Consider the following 24,040-nt stretch of genomic DNA (forward strand, 5'->3'; position numbering starts at 1 on the left):
GCTTGTGGAGCCAGTTTTTTATTTATTTGCGCGCGATTATTTTGGAAATACATATTCTGGGCATAACATTTATCACACACAATCTAAAGCCGTGCCCTAAACGTGTCATAATCTACATGTATAGTTTATCAGGCCGTAGTTTGTTATATTCCTGTATATGTAATATATATGGGTTACCAAGCACTAAGCTTATTTCGTTGCCTGTAGCTCGGTAAATTAATTCAAATGATGGTACCCACCTTGAACTTGGCAACAGCTGGTTCCTTTTTAAATTGTTCTGAACTAAAATCAGTTGTTGGAGATTGAACACTGTCCTGAAATAAAATTAAAATATGTGCCTTTTAAAAACTTAAACCACAGTGTTTACTTGGAAAGATCTCTGCCCCAACACCTTCCTGTACAATTATCACTAGTTCTCGAAAATCAACCTACATGTAATTCAAAAACCATATATAAGTTTTAAAATGAGGCAGTTAAAAACAAAACCGCATAATCTTGACCACTGACGTAACAACATATTTGTTTAGGGAACACTTTTTGAACAAATAATATATATATATGTATATATGTTATGAAAATGACCATGGCAAAAAATCTGCCATGGAAAAATAGTGTCCACAGCATTTTCCATGGCAATTAACATGTTAGCAACTCTGGATTCCAAGTAAATTTGAATGATGAGTTTATTTGTGTTGTTTACCAATATGCTGTAAAATTCATTTATACCAGTGGCAGTATTCATGGACTGAAAGTGACGTAACAGTTAACACGTGAATGACATGTGCACAATCAAGAACAATGGGGTAGTAAGGAGATGACAATTTATCATATACAGTGTAGTTAGTCTGCACTGACCAGAGCCAGTTTATCCTAGTAGCACATGATGTAGCATGTGCTACAGTCCCTGCACTTCAGGGTATACATTTATTTTCCCCAGTTCATTTTTTTCCTCTCCCTGAGGGGGTTGCAAAATATATATCCTAGGATGGGGGCCCAACGGATCCTTCTTTCTGAACATTTTGATGTCACATAAATCCTTTAGTATGATACATGTACATTCGTCCAGAGTTTTGTAAATTTGTATGATCCATTCTGATCTACATGTAAATGTAGGAAACCTATTCACAAGTTTCAGAGATCACTACACAATTTTAAATCATAAAACAGTAATTGCTAATCAATTATCAATTGGCTAATTAACATTTTGAACACAAAATGTTTCTTGTAACCGAATCAGACATGACTGAGAAATACCATGGAACCTACTAATTCCGTGGTAATACATAACTTATTCTGAGGGTCAAGTAACTGTACATATTTTACAAAAATAATCAAATATAAACCAATTATTTTGAGCCTCAAACTGAGGCCGATGCATGCAAAGTACATTTAACTTTCAATTGTCAGTTCAGAGATAGCCAATGTTCTCACTGCTCCATTTAAGTGGGGCAGCCCTATCAGCTATTGCCGCCCTTCTTTCATATTCTGCCATCCCCACCCACCCCCCCCCCCATTTTTCTGCTCACCTCTTTATTTTTCCAGATCCTACTATATTTTTACAGCACCCATCTCTGCTATTTCCAAATGAACCCATCTGTGCTATTTCCAAATGCACTTTTTTCAAGCAAAAAATTGATCAGTCTGCACACTGGACATCAAAGGAAACAAGTCTCAGTGTGTACAAAAAAGCAACTGATGAAAAACTTCAGTAGCTTAGTATCCATTTGTATGTTTGATATACACAATAGCAGTTATAACTTATACAGCTGAGCATTGTAATTTCGAGACCCTAAGGTTTGACTTGATCGGAAGGACCATACTTTGAATCTGACAACAATACAAATGTCACTTACCTGTACATAAATATGTTTATAGTAATGTCAAATGAAAATAAAGTCCACTGGAACACTGCTGATATAATAAACACCGTTCTAAACACACTCCCCTTAAAACAAATGGCATCCGGCTAGAGTATTGTAAAGTCGAGAATAAACAGTGTCACATTCAATTGAGGTCACTTAAAAAATATGTTTTGTTTCTGGAGCATTTTATTACATTTCTTTTGTATTAAAAAAAAACTACTCCTTTTTTAACCAACTGATGAAAAAGACAGTAAAATTAATAAAACAATGAATAATGAAACATCATAACATTTTAAATGCCGACAACTATGGAACAGCTGAAATCAATACGAAACATGTAATATTTATTGTTCATTGTTTTGACTATTGGACCTACATGTAGTTAGGGCAAAAGAATTGATCACCTCTCCTGATCACTCTTTCTTTAGTTAAAAGTCATGAAAAGCAGAATTTCTGGCATTATAACCCACTCTTTAAGTAATCTAGCTGTCAGTGCTTTATTTGATGTTTATTTGATAAGATCCCCAACTCTGTTGGTACCTATTTAATTACTTTATCGTGGCCTTAGAGAGTCCCTCCCAATATGTCACATGATCGAAAGCTGTCATTTTTGCCATCAATCTAACCCAAAACATTTTTGTCCACTTTCGTATTTTTTATAATGCTGGGTTTTGTTTCCAGGGTGAAAACAGGGATGAGTGAAAAGACTTAAAAACAATATAAACAAACATTTTGTTACTGGTTACATACCTATTTCAATATTTGTATCACATTATTTCTGTGAAACTTGTTCGTAACCTCTTGGTATCTCTTCTGATGTTTTTATTAGCAAAAACAATGGTTGAAGCATGAACATGCTCGCAAACTTCCTGAAAATCACTCAGACTCAAACTTTGAATACTCTCAATTTTACAATACCCAACCATCTTTTATTTTCAAAGCAATTAACATTTTGTAATTGATTCGGCAATCTCTGACTAAATTTTGTTTATCATACATTAGGGGATCAGTTTACAAAAATCTTTATTATTTTTTACATATTTTGAAATCTTTTTAAAAATAATATTATAATTAAAACTTTGATCGGTTCCGCAAAATGAAAATTAATGCACGTGAATGTCAGACCAAGGTTGTGAGGTTTTTTGATTAGGAAATGTTTTTTTTTATTGTATTGTATTGTATCTTGGGGGTAAATAGTCGGACACTAAAATAAGTCCTGTTCCGCATTTTACAAACAAGGCGGAAACGGACGTATGCATATGTTTAGGACTGACAACAACATTTGTGCTTCATATAAATTGTAAATCATATAATACTGATAAACTGTCAATAAAGTATATAAAAAAAACCTTATTGGATACGATTTTGGCAGAATTATAGTTTTTGTGAGGTTTTTTTATTGCGAAAAGGTTTTTTGATTGTAAATATGCCAAAATCCGGGTTTTTGGCATATTTCGGGTGGGGGTGTCAAGCGGCCGCCCTCCTTTAATTTTCACCCAGCGAGACCCTAACACTAAAGTAATAAAGTAACTGGTGCAAAACTCATTACCTGTTTACCGATCAGAGATTTAAATTTTAATTTTAAATCCATTTTATAACAGACGGATTTTAGTTTGAAAACATTTTTAACATTCACTAAATGTTGTCATTTTCTTCAAACACGCCACCATCTTAGAATCAATGAAAGGGAAATAATTCCGACGTTATTCCGGTTGGAAAAAAAATCACCGCGTTCGTAAAGTTTCGGGTGATGTCCCGAACACTATTCGTCATTGTCCGTTTAAAAACCGATCTTGAAAATAAACCATTCGGAACTCCTCGTAGAACCAGAGCCGTGGATACATTCGAAACTGCGTTCGCGAATGGCAGAGAACCCGTTCTCGCCACACCACCAGTACAGGCGATGTATGTATTCAAAAGCTTTGTCAGCGAAATGAAGTTTTCTACTGGGATGTATGCGGCCATTGGAACTGATTGAACGCTGGAACGCTTCTCGTTTCGACAGTCTGCACCACCAGGTTGGATTCTTTTTCAGCGAGATTCCTCGCCTCCACGTCATTTCTCCGTCTGACTATGTTGACTTGTTTTTTCGTGACTCGTATGACGACCATTCTGCAGAACGCCACGGTTGTTCGCGTTTAGTCTCTACATGTCCGAGCCTGTCCTACCAGCACTGGAAGATTGACCGCCCCACTCTAAGAAGAAATAGGAAGCGGGGTCGGCCCCTACTACTCTTTTTCTAGACTTTACATTGCTTTATAATGATACCATCTCGTATCCTCCGGAGTCGGGCCCGTCCGCACCACTATACCAACCCATGACGACTGGACTATACCCTAGTCTGATACTCTACTCGTTCAGACGGATCCGGCTTCTCAAGATCTGTATTTCAGCACAGCACACCTTCAACGTCTATCGACTGTCAATCTAGGGGTTTTCTTGACGGGATGCAACCCATCTCGTCCCTTTAAGCTGTGCACCCAAACGGCCTTAACGAGGCCACTCGCGTGGACATATCGATCGGACTTTAAACGTTTAGATATGCGTTCAAAATTTTATGTCGAAATTACTTCTTTTTTGTAATATTATTAAATAGTCCGATCCTCTCTTCTTTCTCTTATTTAATTTTGGACTGTCCTTCTAAAATGCTCCAAATTATATAAATATTCGGCCGAGCAGTCAATTCTTTTTTATTTTTTTATTTATTCTATTAACGTTTTTACTAATTGCTATTTTCAAAATTCTGCCCATTTTCAACCCCCCCCCCCCCCCCCTCCATCCCGAATCAGGCCACCGATCTTATCAGAGGTCAGACTCGGGATGGGCGTGTTCGAAACCCTAGTGGTATATGGGCACGTTAAACTAGTTATCATCATCATCATCAAAAGCTTATACCTTCCTGTCACGCGCCCGTGCACCACATGACGGTCTGTTTAAAGTTTGTTTTATTTAACGACGCCTCTGGAGCACATTGATTTTTATCTTATCATCGGCTATTGGACGTCAAACATATGGTGATTCTGACAGATTTCTTTAGAGGAAACCCGCTGCCGCCATATCTAGGCTACTCTTTCCGATAAACAGCAAGGGGTCTTTTATATGCACTTTCTCACAGACAGGACAGCACATACCACGGACTTTGATGAACCAGTTGTGGACCACTGATTGGAACGGAAAATAGCCCAAATTGCAAATGGGTTTACTGAGAAAGATCGATCCGATGACCGACCGCTTCACAGGCGGACACGCTACCGCTTGAGCTACATCCCGCTCCGACGGTCTATGATACATTTTGTTGTGTAGAGGTGTATAGCGCTAATATAAAAGTAAAACCTAAATGTGAGCGCAAGTGGGATAGTTTTATTATATATAACCTACATTTTTATTTGTTTATTTATTTATTTATTTATTACATTCAGTTGGATTCATTGGAAAATAGTTTAGTTTACAATGGAGATAACCATAATATGGAGGTTTTAGATTTGATCATTTGCGAGTGTTATCTTTTATTGGTTGCCAGTAAATGTTTAATTTTTTTTACCTCAGGCTAACGCAATGTTTTAGGACCAACTACTGTAGCTCGAGTCACCTCTATTCTGCTCTTCAACGAAGTAAAGTGCCTGTCACGGGGATCCTATAATACCCGTAACTGAATGAAACACGATTATCCAAATATCTCTCCTAACTGTATATCTATTAGATCTCTCTGTATCGGGCAGTTTAAAACCCTAGTGTGGCTCGTCTAGGTATGATCAGAGATAAGATCTTATATAAAGTATATATAATATAGCACGTTTAGTTCACTAGAAAACACAACAAAAACACAATACACTTTGGAATCTGTATTATTACTACGCTGACTTATGTACTGCCGCAGTAGTTAATTAACAACAACAAATAATAACAACCCAGAACTGATCACTTAATTAGTTAATCTCTAGGTGTCTAGTTTACACAATATTCTAATCACTTCACCGTGACACAACACCCACACGTGTGATAATTGAGAAACGCTTCCAGGGGAACTTAAGTAATAAAGGAATTACAACTCTATTCCTAACTTGTTAATTTTTAATTAACCCTTAAATACTCATTCAATAACCTTGTAATACAGAATTAATACTGGTACCTATCACAATAAAGACAATAACCTACAGTTTACCTAGGTCCTCTAGGATGACTGGTTAAGCTTTATATATATTAGAACAGTGAGCCTATAGTTTACTGCGTCAGATTACCGGCAGCACCGTCTAAATAATATTGGTATAATACAGTATTAAAATATTTAAAGTCACATCAATCACATCAAGGTTATACAACAGAGCAGAAATAATATTTACCAAGTCCAAACGGACACGCTCCCTGGAAGCCTTCCAGTATGTTTCTCCCTGATATCTCTAAAACCCTAGCTATTTATCAAAAAACCAAAATATCGCCTGGGGGTACAACGCGGTCCTCCCTCTATCAAGTGATATTTCCACAGAGACCAAGCCGGAATATTTTTCTTAGATGGTCAGACTTGTTGACGCCTAGTCGCCAAAATCACGGTCGTAAAAGCCGCACTCGCGGAGGTATTACGTAACTACTGGCCACATGGCCTCCGCACCTGGTATTACGTAACAAAGTGCCCATCTGGGCTTAAGTGCATATTGGAACTGCACACGGCCCTCTAAAACAATTAATATCGCCACAGGCGAAAACAAAATTAAGAGCATGTTTCGTCACAGTGCCAAAGCTTTTTACTCGATGAGTGACAAATATCTTGCTGGCACTGTATGGTCGTCGTTGTCTGATCATCCATCGGTATGCATTTATTAAATGAATGAATAAATGAATGAATGTTTAACGACACCCCAACACGAAAATACATCGGCTATTGGGTGTCAAACTATGGTAATGCAAACAAATAAGGTGATGATCAACATCAATATAAAAATTCAAGATTTAAATAAAAACATTGTAAAGAACTGTGCATTTTAACATATGTTAAGATCTTTCGTGGTATCCTGTATAAATTTCTCCCATAATACACCCGCGTACAATTTGCTACAATAACTCACACATAATTGTGTTTTAACAGATTCTGAACATTTTGCAAATCGCCGCAACATGTTTGCACGTACACAAAGGGCTGTATACTGGCGTTTAATGTCTTTATCATCTTTCATGTTTTTGCATATAATATGACCTAGATATTTATAGTTGTCAACAAATTTCAGTACATCACCAAACAAATATATCGAAGTTTCTGGCTCAGTATACATACAAACTGTTTTCATTGTATTATATATAATATCATAATCTTCTGCAAATTTCTCGCAAATCGTTAACATTTATCTCAATGCAGAAATAGATGGGCAAAGAAGCGACATATCATCAGCAAAACTGAAGTTATTTAGACAACTGCAGTGTAGGTTAAGGTCATCAATATATATTAAATAATAAAGGTGACATTACAGGCGTGTGCGCTGGGGGGGGGGTAGGGTCGACCCACCCACCCACCCCGCTCAAGGCGAAAAAAAAATTCATATCCCGATTTTTTACATTCCTGTGAAAGCAGCTCGGCTAGCCAGCAGAAAACACTTCAGAATAGCCCTAGAAGGGGTCAATTTTTCCAAATTTTCGGGGGGAGGGCCCCCCAGACCACGCGCCACGGGCTTCGCGCCTGCGGCGCTCGCGGTGTCGGGCTTCGCCAGACACCTCGACACCCCCTTGCAAAATTTCCTGCGCACGCCCCTGCATTACCCCACCTTGCCGGACGCCATTTGTTACATTAAAGTTATAGGAAATATATGAGCCCCATTTTACACAAAACAATTGGGTTCAATACCATGCTTTTGAGAAAGCGAACTACAAAAGCAAATAAACACATATTGGTGGATGTCCCACTTTTAAAACCAAACTGATAGTCCGATGTACTCAGGTCTTTCGTGATAACATTAACAGTACATGTTCCATAACTTTTGATATCACAGTTGCTAATGCAATTGGATGGTAATTGCGTTTATTTCGAGCAGACTAAAGTTTCGGGATAGTTGTTGATCAACCGCTGGGGTGAGTTAGTTTTGGGAAGAGTTAACTAAATTGCTCCCTTCGGCAAACTCGAATTTGCCTTTTTAAATAATTGTGTTACCCCCCCCCCCCCCCCCCCCCCAATTACTAAACCCTGGATCCGCTCCTGCTGTATAGTGCAGTAAATCTGCATTAAGGTGTTTTACGTGTTTAGTTTTCATCCGCTTCTCTTGCTTATCAAGATAAACCGCGAACTATCCACTTCTCATGCATACTAGATCGAATACTGCTGAATACTGCCCAGAACAGTGTCGAATACACGTAAGATGTTTCCCATTAGATAATAAACAGTACGGACGAATCCGAATATCTCCGAACCCGTTGACTGGTTCACAGCTTTATGTTTCGGCGCGCAAATATAATAAAAATCAGTTCATAAATAAAGTGAAATTTGGTGAAAAGAAAATTTAAAAAGAAATTGTGTAAAGTGTAATATCTTGTCATGGAAAATATGTCAACTGTTGATGCAAAGACAGTTAGTACCAACAAAAACAGAGTAGCCGTTACAGAAGATTTACTTAGGAAATATGGATGGGGAGGTGATTACTAGTATTGGGCATAATAATAATGATAATTAGCCTACCAGTGGCAGTGGTACTGGCAGTGGCGTAGGGAGGTGCCACAAATTGTGTGTGTGTGTGGGGGGGGGGGGGGCACAATTTTATATTTACACTTTTACATTATTATAAAGCAAATTCTCGGAACCGAACATACGGGTACTTCGGCCCAGTATCAGGTCGTTTCGTAACCATACCGGTTCGTACCCAAAAGTATACCAGTTCGTACCCAAAGGCATACCAATTCGTACCCAAAGGCATACCAGTTCGTAACCAGAGGAACATCGGCATACCAGTTCGTACCCACATTTGTACATGTTATTTAATGAAAAACAAAACAACAAAAATCCAAGCCAACTGTATTTTAATAATTAGCGATTAGAAATTGTCACGAAGAATAATGCCAAGCGAAGTCAGCTTATTTGTTGATATATTTCAAACAAATAACATTTTTCGTTTTACATGACAAAAAACATTTTATGTACAAACATAATAATATTTACAAACAGTAATATTAACATACATATATAATTATATATAGAGATATTGAAACCCAGTACATTCATATAATTGTATTTATGGTAAAGGTAAATGTGAAATTAATAAAAACTTATATGTTGGTATATTTCTCAAAACTTTCAAAATATGACTTATTCTGTATTTAGATTTGCATATGACATGAAATTTGCATACCGTTATTACACGGGTTAATACAATCAATATTAAATGGGTTTATGACAAAAGAATTTCTCTTTGGCTACTAAAAGGTATGCTTTTTGGTTATGAAAAGGTATGCTTTTTGGTTACGAAATGGCATGCTTCAGTGATGCACAGCACATAATTGCTCATTTAATGCTTATAAAAGATACTGAGTGATTATTAAAAAATTTTTTTTGCTAAATGTTACAATATGTTTGTAATATAACATTATAATTGTGTATTTAAAAAATATATTAATGTTAGGTGTAATGTATGACATTATTTAATTGGTTACGAACTGGTATGCTAGTGGTTACGAAACGGTATGGTACGAACGGGTTTGGGTACGAAACGTCTAGAAACCCTTCGGCCCTATCTGCCATTGTTTATCACGTGACGCGGTGAAGCTTCTCCTTAGTTACGTATGGTTTGATAGGGAATTTAGTCAATTTCAGTCGATCATTTACATCAGTTAACGGCCAAGATGCCCAAAACATGTTGAAAGTTGGCTGCATAAACCATAACTTGATGTTAAAAAAAATATCGTTTTACAAATTTCGAAAAGAAGAGACCAGACGCCGCTTCTGGGTAGAGGCACTAAAACATGACAAACCTGATGCAATGCCATGGCTTCCCACACAGAATGCGACTATGTTGAGTTTAATGTTGTTGCTTGTCAACAATAACCGACGTTAATAGCAACCAAAATGGTTAAAGCATGTGCATTGATAAAATTTCCACATTATACTATAAATAAAATACACAATTCCATCTACTTTCATGAAAAACCCCCAAACCCAGATGCATCCAGTTCTTGAATAAAGACTATACTCTTTTTATCATCAAATTTGTGTGGTCTTCATTTTTCATTTAATTTAATTTTAGAGTTCAATCAAGACATTCTCTATACTTGTATTTATTTTGCCATCTTCGGCTACTACATCTATTTATTTATTTTTATTTTTAAAATAAAAAGTATATGCAGTTAAATTACACACACACACACACACGCACACACACATAATAATAATAATAATTTATTATAAAAGTTCTTTTTTAAACTTTATTTGTGTGTGCAAATGTGCCTGCAGTACGAAAATATAGGTTTTCTACTACTTTATATATAAATATGGCTTCTCCCCCTACCAAGATTGTCCCTACTACTCAAGATTTTGCCCACTACCCCACTCCAGATATTGTACCTGCGGACGTGTAATAGGTATAATGTATTAAACAATAAAGGTATACTTGTATTTCGGATACATACATACATGTATACATACGCATACATGTGTATAATATACTCTTCAAAAGAAGAAACGCAAAACCACATTGTCGTAACATTTGGAGAATTGATTTAATTATTGAATGGTGAGTCCGATAATTACCAAATGTTGCAGGATTGTTCACAATTCACTCTAGTCCATTGTGAGTAAGTGATAGGACACACCACCAAGGTCAAGGTCATCTGGAGTCAATACCGGCTGTGGCCTCCGCGTGTGTTGACAACTGCCTGGCACCGCCTGCCCATTGAAGTACGGATGACGTCCCGGGGGATGGTGGCCCACTCGGCCTGCAAGGCTGCTGCCAGCTCGGGCAGGGTCTGGGGCTGTGGTTGTCGCTGTCGGAGGCGTCGGTCCAACTCGTCCCATAGATGCTCAATTGGGTTCAAATCCGGTGATATCGATGGCCAAGGAAGGACATTAATGTTGTTGTTCTGTAGGAAAGCCGTTGTGAGACGTGCTGTGTGAGGCCTGGCGTTGTCATGTTGGAACACTGCGTTGGCGTTGGCCATAACTGGAACAATGTGTGGCCGGAGGATCTGGTCAATGTAGCCCTGTGCATTCAGGTTGTCCTGCACGTGGACCAGGTCAGTTCTGCCAGTGTGTGAGATGGCTGCCCACACCATGACACTACCCCCGCCGAATCTGTCCACTTCCTGCACGCAGTTTGCCGCATAACGTTCACCACGACGCCTATACACGCGACATCTTCCATCATGACGTCGGAGCAGAAATCGGGACTCGTCACTGAACCACACCTGTCTCCATCGCAGTTGAGGCCATTGTCGATGAATCTGGCACCACTGCAGTCGGAGTCGACGGTGTTGTGGTGTTAAGATGACACCTCGAACTGGACGTCTGGCACGAATTCCTACCTCACGTAGGTGGTTCCGTACGGTCTGGTCGGATATCCTGCACAAACCTGGTATTGCTGCGGCTGTGGAGGTGGCAGTAGTCAATCGTTCCCGAAGGTGGCGTACCCGGATGTAGCGGTCCTGCCCGGGGGGTAGTGACCCGTGGTCGACCGGATCTAGGGAGGTCACGTGTTGATCCATGTTGCTGGTAACGGTCCCCAGTCTGGAGATGGTGCTTGGGGACACATGGAATGCCCTGGGCAACGGCCGTTCTGGATTCGCCTGCGTCTAGTCGGCCGATGGCATTGTTTCTCTGCGGTTCACTGAGACGTGGCATGTCCTGGATTGTCAACTGTCGGCCAGATACAGAGGCCAGGCAAGCGAACACCCTGCACTTTTATACTGTCGGTGTTCATGTTGCACGTGCAGACAACGCACGTGCAGTGGTGACATGGTTTGCACGTGGCTGCGTTTTTGCGAATATTCACATTTTGGAACTTTATTGTACAGTAGCTGCGTTTTATCGAATGTAACCGTGGGAATGTGTTTGGGACATGCAATGACCTTATATTCACAAAGCATGAACCAGTAGGAAACATAAAATCGGAGTTATAACCCATTTGTACCCTTTTGCGTTTCTTTTTTTGAAGAGTATATATATATATATATATATATATATATATACACACACACACACATACATGTATATATGTTTCTGGGGTTTTTTTTAATTTACTCTTATGAATCAATGTAATTTGGTGGTTGTGGCACATTGTAGATTTTGCTTCTGTTCAAGTTAAAGGACTTACCTTTTTGCATCTATATGGCGTTTTATGGTATTCTGCAGTTCTTCGGATTGTGTGTGTACGCGCGCACACAATCTGCTTCAGCAATTATCTGCCATAAAATGAATGGTCATCCCCATATTTGATATTTGTTTTCCTTTCTAAAAACACTGTTTCACATGGAGAATAATATGGCATTTAACCATCTCATTCATACATTTTCCTTGAATATGCTACATAAGTGCATCTATACAAGAGGTAATTTAACCCTGGTTAAAAGCAACTTGGGTTAAATATGTGTAGTCTAGCAGAAGGCATATTGATACAGATCAGTTTACTAATAGTCATGATAATTGCCCCATCTTCTTTCTCCACCTGTATCTTATGAAAAATTAGTTTTGTACATATTGCTTAAATTTTAGTTGCAATAACAATTCCAAATACAGCCCAAGACAAAATCTGCAATATCCACTGACTAGGTATAAAACAACACTAATATACAGAGTGAAAGAATTTATTAGGAATTACTCCGATTGTGTGACGCAGAAGCTCATGTCCATATTAATTAAATGTGTGGTTGCTGAAGTGATGACACTTGATTAACTCGCCCATTGTTTCATTTAAAACTGGTCTTGTAGACGTGTTCAAAGTAACGCATCATGCCGATGTCATTTTGTGCGCTAATTGTTTGATTGGTATCGCAGTTCATCTAACAGGTGATGCACTAATTGTTTGATTGGTATCGCAGTTTATCTAACAGGTGATGCACTAATTGTTTGATTGGTATCACAGTTCATCTAACAGGTGACGCTAGCTGTACTTGAAAGAACATTACCGATAGCCGATTAACAAACAACATGACAGGTATGGTAAAGAAAGGATTGTATGGCTAGTGTTACGATTCTCCGATTCATCTATAGCTCATTTCGCCTAAATAATTAATCCGAATGTTGTAATAACCAACTGCGCAAGCACAGCAGTTATTGGTCCTTTTCGGTGTTTTTTCATTTGATATTTGATGGATCACCGGTGCGAGGGAAATATAGCTAATGACACAGACGGGACCAATAATTTAGTTCGAGCGAAGGCTTATAGTCGACCCTGGGCGTGTTCGACCCATCATCAGTTAATACAATGGTTTACCGAACAAAAAACTTGGGACTTCGTTTTTGGTTCGAGCGTTGCGGTGTGTACGACCCTTCCGAGGTCGAGCCAACGAGATTCTACTATATATATATAAAATCTGTGTGTGTTAACCATTATTTACTCAGGTAAGTTTTTGTGTTTTATTAATAAATATACCATGTTAAACCCTATTATTAAAACAGTTATATGTTTATTCGATGAGGTAACATTATGTTTTAGTAGGTTGTAGACCGTGACATGAAAATAATATGGGAGTTAATTGCTACCCTAACTTAGATTATGGGGGGCAATTTAAAATATTAATATTCACATGCCAAAGGGAGCTGTATATTATTCTCCTTGAACTAATCTCAGGGGAGTGATGGGTAGCTAGAGAGAGATATAACTCCCCTTAGATGACAAGGTCTGAAGTTGGCTATATTTTATTATTGCTATTTTCTTTTCGCCTGCATTCAACCGGTAAGGAAGGCCAGCATGAGATAATTTCACAATCTGTAAAAACAAAATCATTTCATTATTTCAAGAAACTGGGTTTTTTTTTAAAGAATAAAAGAATGTATTCAGTGGAACATTTTCACTGTTGCCAATACATCTATATAATAAGAATGACAATAATAATACTGTAATTTAAAGTTGTAAAGTAACAACTTTGCAATTGTTTAATTATTACATTCTATTTGGAAATAAAATAATTATGTTAAATCATAAAAATAATTATCTTGAATCATGCATATAAATTTTATTATTATACATACAAATTATATATTTTGTAGCCCACATCATAATTATTATAATATTAATAATTATCTTATCATTTCAAAGTTGTTAAAATTTATAATTAATATTACCTAAAAATTGCATCAATTTTTTTTTTTCTGCCCAACCTGCCTCTAGTCAGGGTCCCCTCGACAATATAAGCTATACGGAAACATGTCGGTAATAAATATAGACTGTACTAATTCATATTCCCGTTGTTCGTTTCTCTTATATGACAACCCAAGCTGCTATAATACTCCTAAGACATTGCTGCAACTATGTGTTAGCTACAGAAAATAAATGACAATATGCAAGGCATGCAAAAAGTTAATATGATAACTTTATTCTATGTAAAACAGTAATCACTAAGGCTTTGCTTCACCCCCAAAGACCCGGATAATCGGTAACTAGGCACATGCTCCCCTTGCCTCCCACCCTCACTTCCTACGCCATTAGCAGATGTCATTAGAATGCTGCATCATGTATCCATGTGCAGAAATTTGGCACACACAATTTTGTCGTTCGTCTGTTGGATATGCAAAACCAATATCAATGGATCATTCATCCAAAAGCTGTAATCGTTCGTCAGAAAATCCAAACAAACGTGTGTTGCCCAATATCAAATGTTTTGGAAGACTGCGAGCAGTGAGAAATCCCTGACAGATTTACATCATATTCATATCTAATGTCATATGTGCTTGATGGTAATGATCTAACCAGCTTTTCCTCCGTCGTTCAACGTGTCCAGCTGTTTCCTTCACGACCACCGTCTACTTTCGTTATAAAATACTACCTGCGTTAGCACACCACCGACATATTTACAAATTACGGAAGTTGGCTGAAATTCTCAAACTCCTAACGTCATGATATTCGGTGTTTGAAGCATGTCACAGAACTTTTATGGATGGTTTCTTAGAATATTATATTATATACCGATGCAATTTAATGACACTGATGAAAACAAAATATGTTAAACAAAATTATAGACTGGTGTCAGGAAAATCTCTCCCCAGCTATTCCAAGCCAGTCGAAATAAGTCAGCTGATTACGGATTCTCCACAGAGTTGGACACTTGTATAGCTTCTTTCGGACAGAATTGGGTCTATTAATTAATAGCAAATGCTATGGTATTCTAGGGACTGTACCTAGTATCTGACAAAATGACTGCTAATATTAACTTTGTGACTGTCAAAACATGCCAATACGTAGCCTAATCTGGCTTACGTGAAAGTACCGGTGCAGCTACCGTTAGACTGAGTTAGTTTAAAACATATTTTGCCTGTCACAAGAGAATGTACTATGTACTTGTGGTTAATTAAATGTACTGTTAAAACAACAAAACAGCAATAAAAGAAAACTTAAAATTAAATAATAAAAAAAAGAAAACAAAAAGAAAAATAACATCAAAACAACAAAGACCAGCAAAAGTTTTTTTCCTTTAAAATGTGTTCTCTTATTTAATGTTTAATAATGTAAACAATGCATGTTTTCTATAAACACTTGCATGTGGACAATTGCCTGCATTTCGCTGACGTCTAACTACATGTACTTGCTATTACAATATGGACATTTAAATTTTTTTTTTTTTTAAATACCTGGTAATAAATTATTAATATAGCTGTTTTTTATTGAGCATATTATTGTTTACAACTTTTAATGATTCTGGTTCCGTTTTAGCCATACAGTTTTAAATATTTGGTGTTGTTTCAGCCAACGCTAGATTCCATTTTGTCTAATTTGGTTCCTTTTCGCTTTGGGTTGTTCTGTTCTGTTCTGTTGTTTTGGCGTGGTGCTGTTTTCATTATAACTCTTTTGAACATGCATTGCGGTGTGTGAGAACTTGTGTCACCGTCTTGCAAAAATCGTGTTCTTATTACTATGAATAACATTTTACAGAATTTATAATTTCCAATGAATCGAAATTGACGTAAATGTTTTGTTAAATTATATCGAGATTTTAAAAATGTTTGTTAAATATCATCTACAGATCAATATTATACTACGGTAGTTTAAGCCTAAACTGAAATTGGTTAAATATTTAAAAAAAAAAAAAAATAATAAAAAAAAAAAAAAAAAAAAACAACCCAAAACAGGTCAAAAGAGATTTTGATTGGTCGATTTTTATGAGTCTGTCGGGTTAGGACCAGCAAACTTAATTTTTATTTTCGCCTGGCAGCTTCCAAGTTAGTCCTAGCACACAAACAGTATATTTTCATATTTATGATAGAACATTTGATGGAGAAAAGCTAAAAAAATTGGACATATTAGAGTTTCATTTGATAATTATCGTTGCCCATTAACCTTTTCATTTGTATCTCAACTACTGAAGAAAATCGTTCGTGTAAACAGAAAAACCACAAGAACGACATATTGGTTGTCTGAAAAATTAAAATTTTATGCCCTGCATGTGTTGTCCAATATATACTATCGAAATCAACCAACAAATGTTTATAATGATCCATCAGTTTCTGTTATATGAAAACATTAAATGCATGCCATAGTTAAATGTTGACAATCTTCAGATCCAGTGGCATGGCAAGCTGGGGTGGGGGAGGACAGGGTCAAAGGACAGACCCTCCGATCCACTTTTCTTCTTCTTTTTGTTTTTTACTGTATTAAATTTTATAAAATCAAACATACATATTCATACATGTATATATGCATGCATACATACATACATACGTACATACATAGTGTGGGTTGCCCCCCCCCCCCCCCCCCCCCCATAAATTCTGGCTATGCCTGTAAACTGGGCTATTGTTAATCCCCTACTGGTTCAACCGAAGAGATGCAAATTTGTTTTCCAGACTCTTTTTCAGAAGGCCTTACAATATGCCGATTTAAAATTTTGTGTATAGCTTTACCGTGTACTGTTACAGATCAAGTATATATATATATAGGGGATATGTATTGCTTTAGCAGTACTCTCAGAATGCTTGTTTTTTAAGAGTGACGCGTAACGTGACTAATTAACCAAACTTCTTATGCTATAAATCTGCTAAGCAGACGAGACTTTGACAATGACATCATTGTAAAACTTACTAATTTACATGTAGGTTTGTATAATATTAGACATCATTATATTTTTGACAGGTTTTTGTTTATTCATTAAATGTATTCCAATGTCAGAGTCCAACTGGATGAAACTATAGGTTTCATAGATCTCCATCCTTCTGTCTGTCTGTCTGTCCCACATATAGTTTTCCGGATGTTTAAAAAAAAAAAAAAATTATATTGCCTTTAGATACTGAGTTGAAATTTTGTGTATAGATTTATCATGTACTGTTACAGATCAAGTATAACTTTCATGTTGATTTACCCAGTTTTCATTGAGTTATGACCCTTAAATTTAGGAGATAGGGGATATGTATTGCTTTAGCAGTACTCTCATAATGCTTGTTTTAATTTCAGATCTTAATTTGCGTGACTATCAAATAGATGGAGTAAACTGGCTGATAGATTGTTACAACAGGGGTCATGGTTGTATCCTTGGAGATGAAATGGGTCTTGGAAAAACCTGCCAGGTTTGGAATATTTTTATATCAATTTTCCACAGATTTTTATTCTGTTTTCTTTGTAGTTATATCATTATTGTTACAGGGATAATCAGGTCAGATTTGAGTCTTATGTGTTGGAAACATGCACAGTTTGATTGGAAGTAACAACAATCCCGTCTCCTGTATTGGAAAATGTGTAGAATGACGTTGTGTTTAAGGAAGGAAGGAAATATTTTATTTAACGATGCACTCTACACATTTTATTTAAGGTTATATGGCGTCGGACATATGATTAAGGACTACATAGATATCGAGAGAGGAAACCTGCTGTCGCCACTTCATGGGCTACTCTTTTCGATTAGCAGCAAGGGATCTGTTATGTGCACCATCCCACAAACAGAATAGTACATACCACAGCCTTTGTTACACTAGTTGTGGAGCACTGGCTGCAACAAGAAATAGCATGAGGCGAGCGCTGTACCACTGAGCTACGTCCTGTTCCCCTTCTTGTTTAAGGCATCCTTGTTTTCAGATAAAAGTTTGGAATGTTTAACAGATATTGAGGGAACATTTTGTTCAGTATCGTGTCATGATTTGCTGCACAATTTTCAGACATCGCTACACAATTTTAAAATCATTAAACACTAGTTGCTAATAAATTTTCAGTTGATTAGAAGTATTGCTAATCAAGATAGGAAGAACATTTTTTACTTGTTATTGGGAATATAATGTATAGTAAAATAGATTTAAACCGAATAGCTCATAGTTAATAATTTCTTTTCAACATCACCTGTCCTCATAACTAGTACATATTCCCTACGATTAGTAGACTCCATTTTATTATAAAGTTAATAATTAAAGAAAGTTTATCTAATTAACCTCATGTGGCACAGTGTCTAGTACAGTGAAACCTCACAAAACCAAATCCTCTGTAAACCAGATACAAGCATAGGAAGGTGCCAAAAAAGTGCGGATGGGGCATATATACATACACACACATTTATACTCTTCAAAAAAAGTAGGGAAACTCTAATTAAAGAATTTACAATTGCCAAAATTGTAAGGTATATTAGCTGTGGGGAATGGTTATATGATAATAGTGAATTAATTGGGCAAACATTACAACCGGTAGTTCAGTATTACAGTAGGTTTTATGACCACCAAAGATCTTGAAGGAGGATTGGGGTCAGAAGTGAAAATTGAAAGTTGACATTTTTTTATCAGTAAATCGCAAATTCAAACAATAAAAATGACTAAAAACAAAACAATAACAACTATATGATCAACAGAATGAAAAAGATTGACAGAAATAATGTTCCACAGTGGTTAATCGACCTTCCTGGAAATTGTCAAAATCGAGAATGACACCCCACGCACGTGTATGGGGCAGCTGCGTGATGCACATGCAAACTATGGAATGTGTTTTGGTGTAAACAGACCTGAACATTTTTTACTAGGATGTCTGTGGTCAAAACGTATGTTCGGTCTAACAGTTGAAATTAACATTAACATTTCAGGTAATTGCCTTACATTTTTTGAAGAGTATAAATATATATATATATATATATATATATATGTAACAGAAAAATCAACCTCCACTGAGGGGATTCGAACCACAGACTCTCAGTACGAGAGTCCGGCGCTCTACCAACTGAGCTAATAGGGAAATTCCCACTAGCTACTGCCAGTAGGAGCACTTTATACCAACACTACTACATATTCCTCCCTTAAGTGAAGCTACGTACCGGAGCTGTGGGCCACGGGCAGTTGAACTGTTACGGGTCCTGGCTGGTTTATAATTGTATTCTTGTGTTAAGAACATACCCAGTCCCTACGTCGGCTCCATTATAACGGTACTCTCAATGATGACAAACACGAGTTACCGGAAGGGTTCACAGTTTATTCATACAAGGGAAACAAAACAAAACGACCCTTTGCTATGGGCAAAATGGTCAGTGACTGGAACGCTTAGATGTTATATGGTTCCAGCCTTGTGTGTGCAGTGTAAATGATACCGGATATGAAGAAGAAATGAAGTCGTAGAGCAGAGCAGTCAAAAGAACGTCTTGAACCAAATAATAATTACAGTAGTGTTTGTCACGTGATCATAAAACAGTGACCACTACACAATAAACTATAGCGATTGATCTAAATACCCGACACGGACAATTGGCCCCAATCGTTGGCGGGAAACATCACTTGGGCGTTGCCCGTATAGTATATTCTATACGGGAAAACCTAGTAAACGAATATAACATTAATTAAAGGTAAAATAAACAATTATGTACAGAATAAAACATTAGTGAAAGGTGTACGTTATAATATTTACATGGACCTCACACATTTCACTCACTGTTACATGTTCCCCCCTCTTGAGAAATGGCGTCCCCGTCATTTACACATTAAGACTCCGATACATTGGAAACAATTGATATCAAAGCGGAAACCACATTCTCGGGCATACCTTGGAACGAATTATTTGAGGCCAAGTAAGTTAAACAAATTTCTCTGTCTTTCCACTCACAATCAGTTGTGTGGACCATAGCAAATCCTCCATCTGTCATCCATGCCGGAAGTCATCTGTTTTGTAGAGATCTCCTCGGCATGTCTTCACCAGGATCGGGTAGCTCCATGACTTCCTCTGGGGAATCATTATCGTCCAGTTGAACTTGGTCCTCCCTAATATCAAAGATGGAATCAGACTGCTCAACTGGCTCTTCTACAAGTGGGTCGTCATCTGTATCAGACTCTACAAAACTTATAGGAGTTTCTGATTCTCCCAATGGCAAAGTGTTGTCCAGATATTCCTCACCAACAGTGTCTGTGTCAGCAGATAGGGAAATGCTGGCATCTGTTGATTCAATAACCACTTCCGTCAACCGTACCACATAATCTTCATCAAAATCCTCATCCTGATTCAATGGAGGTGATCCATTGGATGATTCTGTGGTAGGCATCTTAGAAATCGACTGCCTCGTTCTTGGCTTTGGTCTCGGTCTGGGTTCTGGTTTGTCCTGGCTGTGTGAAGTAAAGGGAATAGGTCCAATGGGTAGCAGTAAGTTTCTGTGAAGTGTCCTACTTCGACCCTGTCCACTCTCCTTTTCAACGACAAAGACAGGAATGTCGGCATTAGGCTGGTCTTTAACAACATAAGGATCTTCTTCCCATTTGTCTGCTATCTTGTGTTTTCCCTCAAGCGCAAGACTTCGCACCAGGACCCTGTCTCCAACCTGCAATGTCGATCCACGGACCTTTACATCATCGTTTTTTCTTTTGATGTGCCTGCTCTTATTTGCCGTCACTGTAGCAAGTCTGTAAGAGTCCTGTAATCTCTTACGTAGGGATGTTGTATACTCTTGCATACTTTCTTGTCATGCATTGGCTCTAAACCTAAAGCAACATCAACCGGTAACCGAGGGTTTCTACCAAAAATTAGGTAGAATGGCGAATAACCCGTCGATTCATGTCAAGTGCTGTTATAAGCATGCACCAAGGGCGCTACATGGCTCTTCCAGTCAGTCTTCTGAGATGCACTGAGTGTACCAAGCATATCTAACAAAGTCCGGTTAAAACGCTCAGTCATCCCATTACCCATAGGATGATATGGAGTAGTTCTAGACTGCTCAATACCACAGACTGTGCAAAGTTCTTTCAAAAGCTTACTCTGGAAATTTGCACCCTGGTCCGAATGAATGCGGTGTGGAAAGCCGTAATGCACTATGAAGTTGTGAAACAAGACTTCTGCAGTTGTTCTTGCAGTTTGGTTCTTTGTGGGAATGGCTTGTGCATAACGTGTAAAGTGATCTGTAATCACAAGAATATTTTGAAATCCACCTTTTGAAGTCTCCAGAGTAAGAAAATCCAAGCACACCAACTCTAAAGGTTGACTGGTCGAAATGCTGGTAAGTGGCGCTCTTCTGTTTGTAGGACTCTTGTGGCATAAACATGTCACATGACTTTATCCACTCATCGATACTCTTGGCCATGCCTGGCCAGTAGAACCTGTCTTTCAAAAGAGCAATACCTCTGTCTCGTCCCATATGACCAACATCGTTATGAACACCCCTCAGTGCCGTTGATCTAAATTTGGTTGGAAGTACCAACTGTCTTCTTTCTTCGTCATTTATCAAAACGTGTCGATAAAGAACTCCTCTATGCAACTTCAAACGATCTCATTCTCTGTACAATGAAAGTGCTTCAGTAGAATGAGAAATTCATGAATAGGAGGGTGACCTTGACTTAAGGTGCGAAGAAAAAGTGATATAACTGGATCCTTAGCTTGATGGTGTCTCCAGTCTCTGCTTGTCATATTGCCAATGGACGTCTCCTCTTGCCCATCAAGAACATCTTCAGACATGCACAAACTCTCAACATAATTCCTCTCTGTCTTGGACAAACCCCGACTTGCATATGCTATGACTCTCTTGATTCCTTCTTGCTCCTGGTAGAGTACTGCTCCAAGACCCTCATGGCTGGCGTCAACATGCAGTTCAAATGGCAGGGAATATTTCGCATAAGCAAGGATTGGTGGAGACGTCAAAGCTTGTTTAAGTCTATCAAAGGCACACTGCTGATCAGGTCCCCAATCCCATTTCTTCTCCGGCAACTTCTTTTTGGGTTCTTTGGACTTCTTCCCTGTTGGTGGAAGTAGATTGGTTAGTGGGCGAGCTAGCTTAGCAAACTTTGGAACATATTTGCGATAGTAACCCATAAACCCCAGAAGTGAACGAAGTTGATCCGCATTCATAGGTGCCGGCCAGTTAATGATCTTTTCTATTTTCTCTGGATCCACTTTAATGCCCTCAGCAGAGACTATATGACTTAACTCTCTGACCTGATCCTGGTAGAAACTACACTTGACTGGTGCTAACTTAAGGTTATAGTCTTGGATGCGCTGAAATACCTGTTCCATTCGGTGGAGATGTTCCTCAAATGTGGATGAAAAAATTATGATATCATCTATAAAGATCATACATGTGTTCAGATAGAGATCACCAAGACATTCTTCCATTACCCTTTGGTATGTAGCAGGGCTGTTCGTCTGTCCAAACCCCATCCGGTTATATTCGTAAAACCCCAACGGCCCACAGTAAAAGCTGTCCTTGGTTTATGTTCTTCGGTAACTTCTATCTGATGGTATCCACTCTTCATGTCGAGCACAGAGAAGAATTTAGATCCAGATAGACAATCAAATATTTCTTCAGTCCTAGGCAAGGCATAGGAATCCTTAATTGTCCACTGGTTTAACTGCCTATAATCTACGCACCTGCGCAAAGAACCATTCTTCTTCTTAGCAATAACCACCGATGAAGCCCACGGGCTATAGGACTTCCTGATGATTCCACATGCTAACATCTGTCGCAAATGCTGACGGACTTCCTCATACATACCTGGTGGTATGCGTCAGTGCCGCTGTTTAAAAGGAACCTCATTGGTCAGCTCAATTCTGTGCTGCACCTTTGTACAGTGACCAATGTCCTGATCACCAGTTGAAAATAAAGCTTGATACTTCAATATCAAGTCAGTGCCCTTTTTCAACTCCTCTGGAGTCAAACCAGTCGTTGGAAGTGTAATCTTCTCAAGCAATGGGTGTTTCTCATCTTCACCATCACCTGACTGTAGATCCTCCAAGGTTACTTGCTGAATCTCACATAAAATACCCTTTGGTGCAATGACAACTGTCTGTGTGGTGACATTCGACAATGTGACATCAATACCTGAAACAGAGTTAAAGTGATAAGAAAATATGGCTGGTGCAACCTCCAGGTTTGGATTAGCAGTCTTCGCAGGTGTAACCATCATGGCACACGTGTCTCGAAACGGAACCTTCTTATCAACAAAACCTGAGATGGTAACTGTTGAGTTAGGAGTAATAGTAATGCTATGCGTCAGAGCACTTTTGATGAATCCCAACCTTCCATTACTCCTTGACAGACCTCTGTCCTGCAACACAATACTCCTGAAAGCCAAGTACCACGGCGTATGTAAATCAGCTACCTGTAAAAACCTATCTCCATGTTGTCGACGACAATCATCCAAAGCTGGTGACAATACATTTGTACCCAACAAAATGGGTACCTTTGAATTGTACCTACTTTCAGGGACAAATAGAAACAAACAAGTCATAGGTTTATCAGATAACACACCCTCCAGGATCACATCAACCTCAATGTAACCACTGTAAGGCAAACTTTGGCCATCAGCACATTCTATATTTAAAATATCTGCTAATGGAAAAATTTCTATATCACTCAAGTGATCTGAATAAAATGTCTGGCTTATCTTGGAAACTGTAGATCCCGTATCAAGCAGTGCTGTACTGGGATGATTGTTAATGACCACAGAAGCTTCATTTGCCTCACCTATGAGACCATCAGGTACTGAAGAAGGTAAAAACGTGGAGCATTTATTTATTCCACCTTTGATCTGCTCTCCTTCAAAGCTGCTATCTAGTTTAAAGGTTGGCTTCTGCATCCTCGGGCAATATGTCCCACCTGTCCACACTTCCAACAGGTTATCTCTCTGCTGC

General features: G+C 38.1%; 2 protein-coding genes across 2 annotated transcripts in view; one reads left to right on the forward strand and one right to left on the reverse strand.

The window, feature by feature from the left end:
* LOC121381930 (syndetin-like) overlaps positions 1–3,490 on the reverse strand; it is a 52,494-nt gene extending 49,004 nt beyond the window's left edge. The window contains exons 1-2 of the mRNA XM_041511355.1: positions 3,412–3,490; positions 240–314 (exon numbers count right to left, since the gene is read on the reverse strand). Of these exons, the coding sequence (XP_041367289.1) occupies positions 240–314; positions 3,412–3,453 (117 nt within the window). The 5' untranslated portion in view covers positions 3,454–3,490. The remainder of the gene's footprint in view (positions 1–239; positions 315–3,411) is intronic.
* Positions 3,491–8,311: 4,821 nt separating this feature from the next.
* LOC121381507 (chromodomain-helicase-DNA-binding protein 1-like) overlaps positions 8,312–24,040 on the forward strand; it is a 66,619-nt gene continuing 50,890 nt past the window's right edge. Inside the window, exons 1-2 of the mRNA XM_041510829.1 lie at positions 8,312–8,473; positions 17,426–17,538. Of these exons, the coding sequence (XP_041366763.1) occupies positions 8,377–8,473; positions 17,426–17,538 (210 nt within the window). The 5' untranslated portion in view covers positions 8,312–8,376. The remainder of the gene's footprint in view (positions 8,474–17,425; positions 17,539–24,040) is intronic.

Source organism: Gigantopelta aegis, chromosome 9 (assembly GCF_016097555.1).
Source record: "Gigantopelta aegis isolate Gae_Host chromosome 9, Gae_host_genome, whole genome shotgun sequence".
Classification (NCBI taxonomy): domain Eukaryota; kingdom Metazoa; phylum Mollusca; class Gastropoda; order Neomphalida; family Peltospiridae; genus Gigantopelta; species Gigantopelta aegis.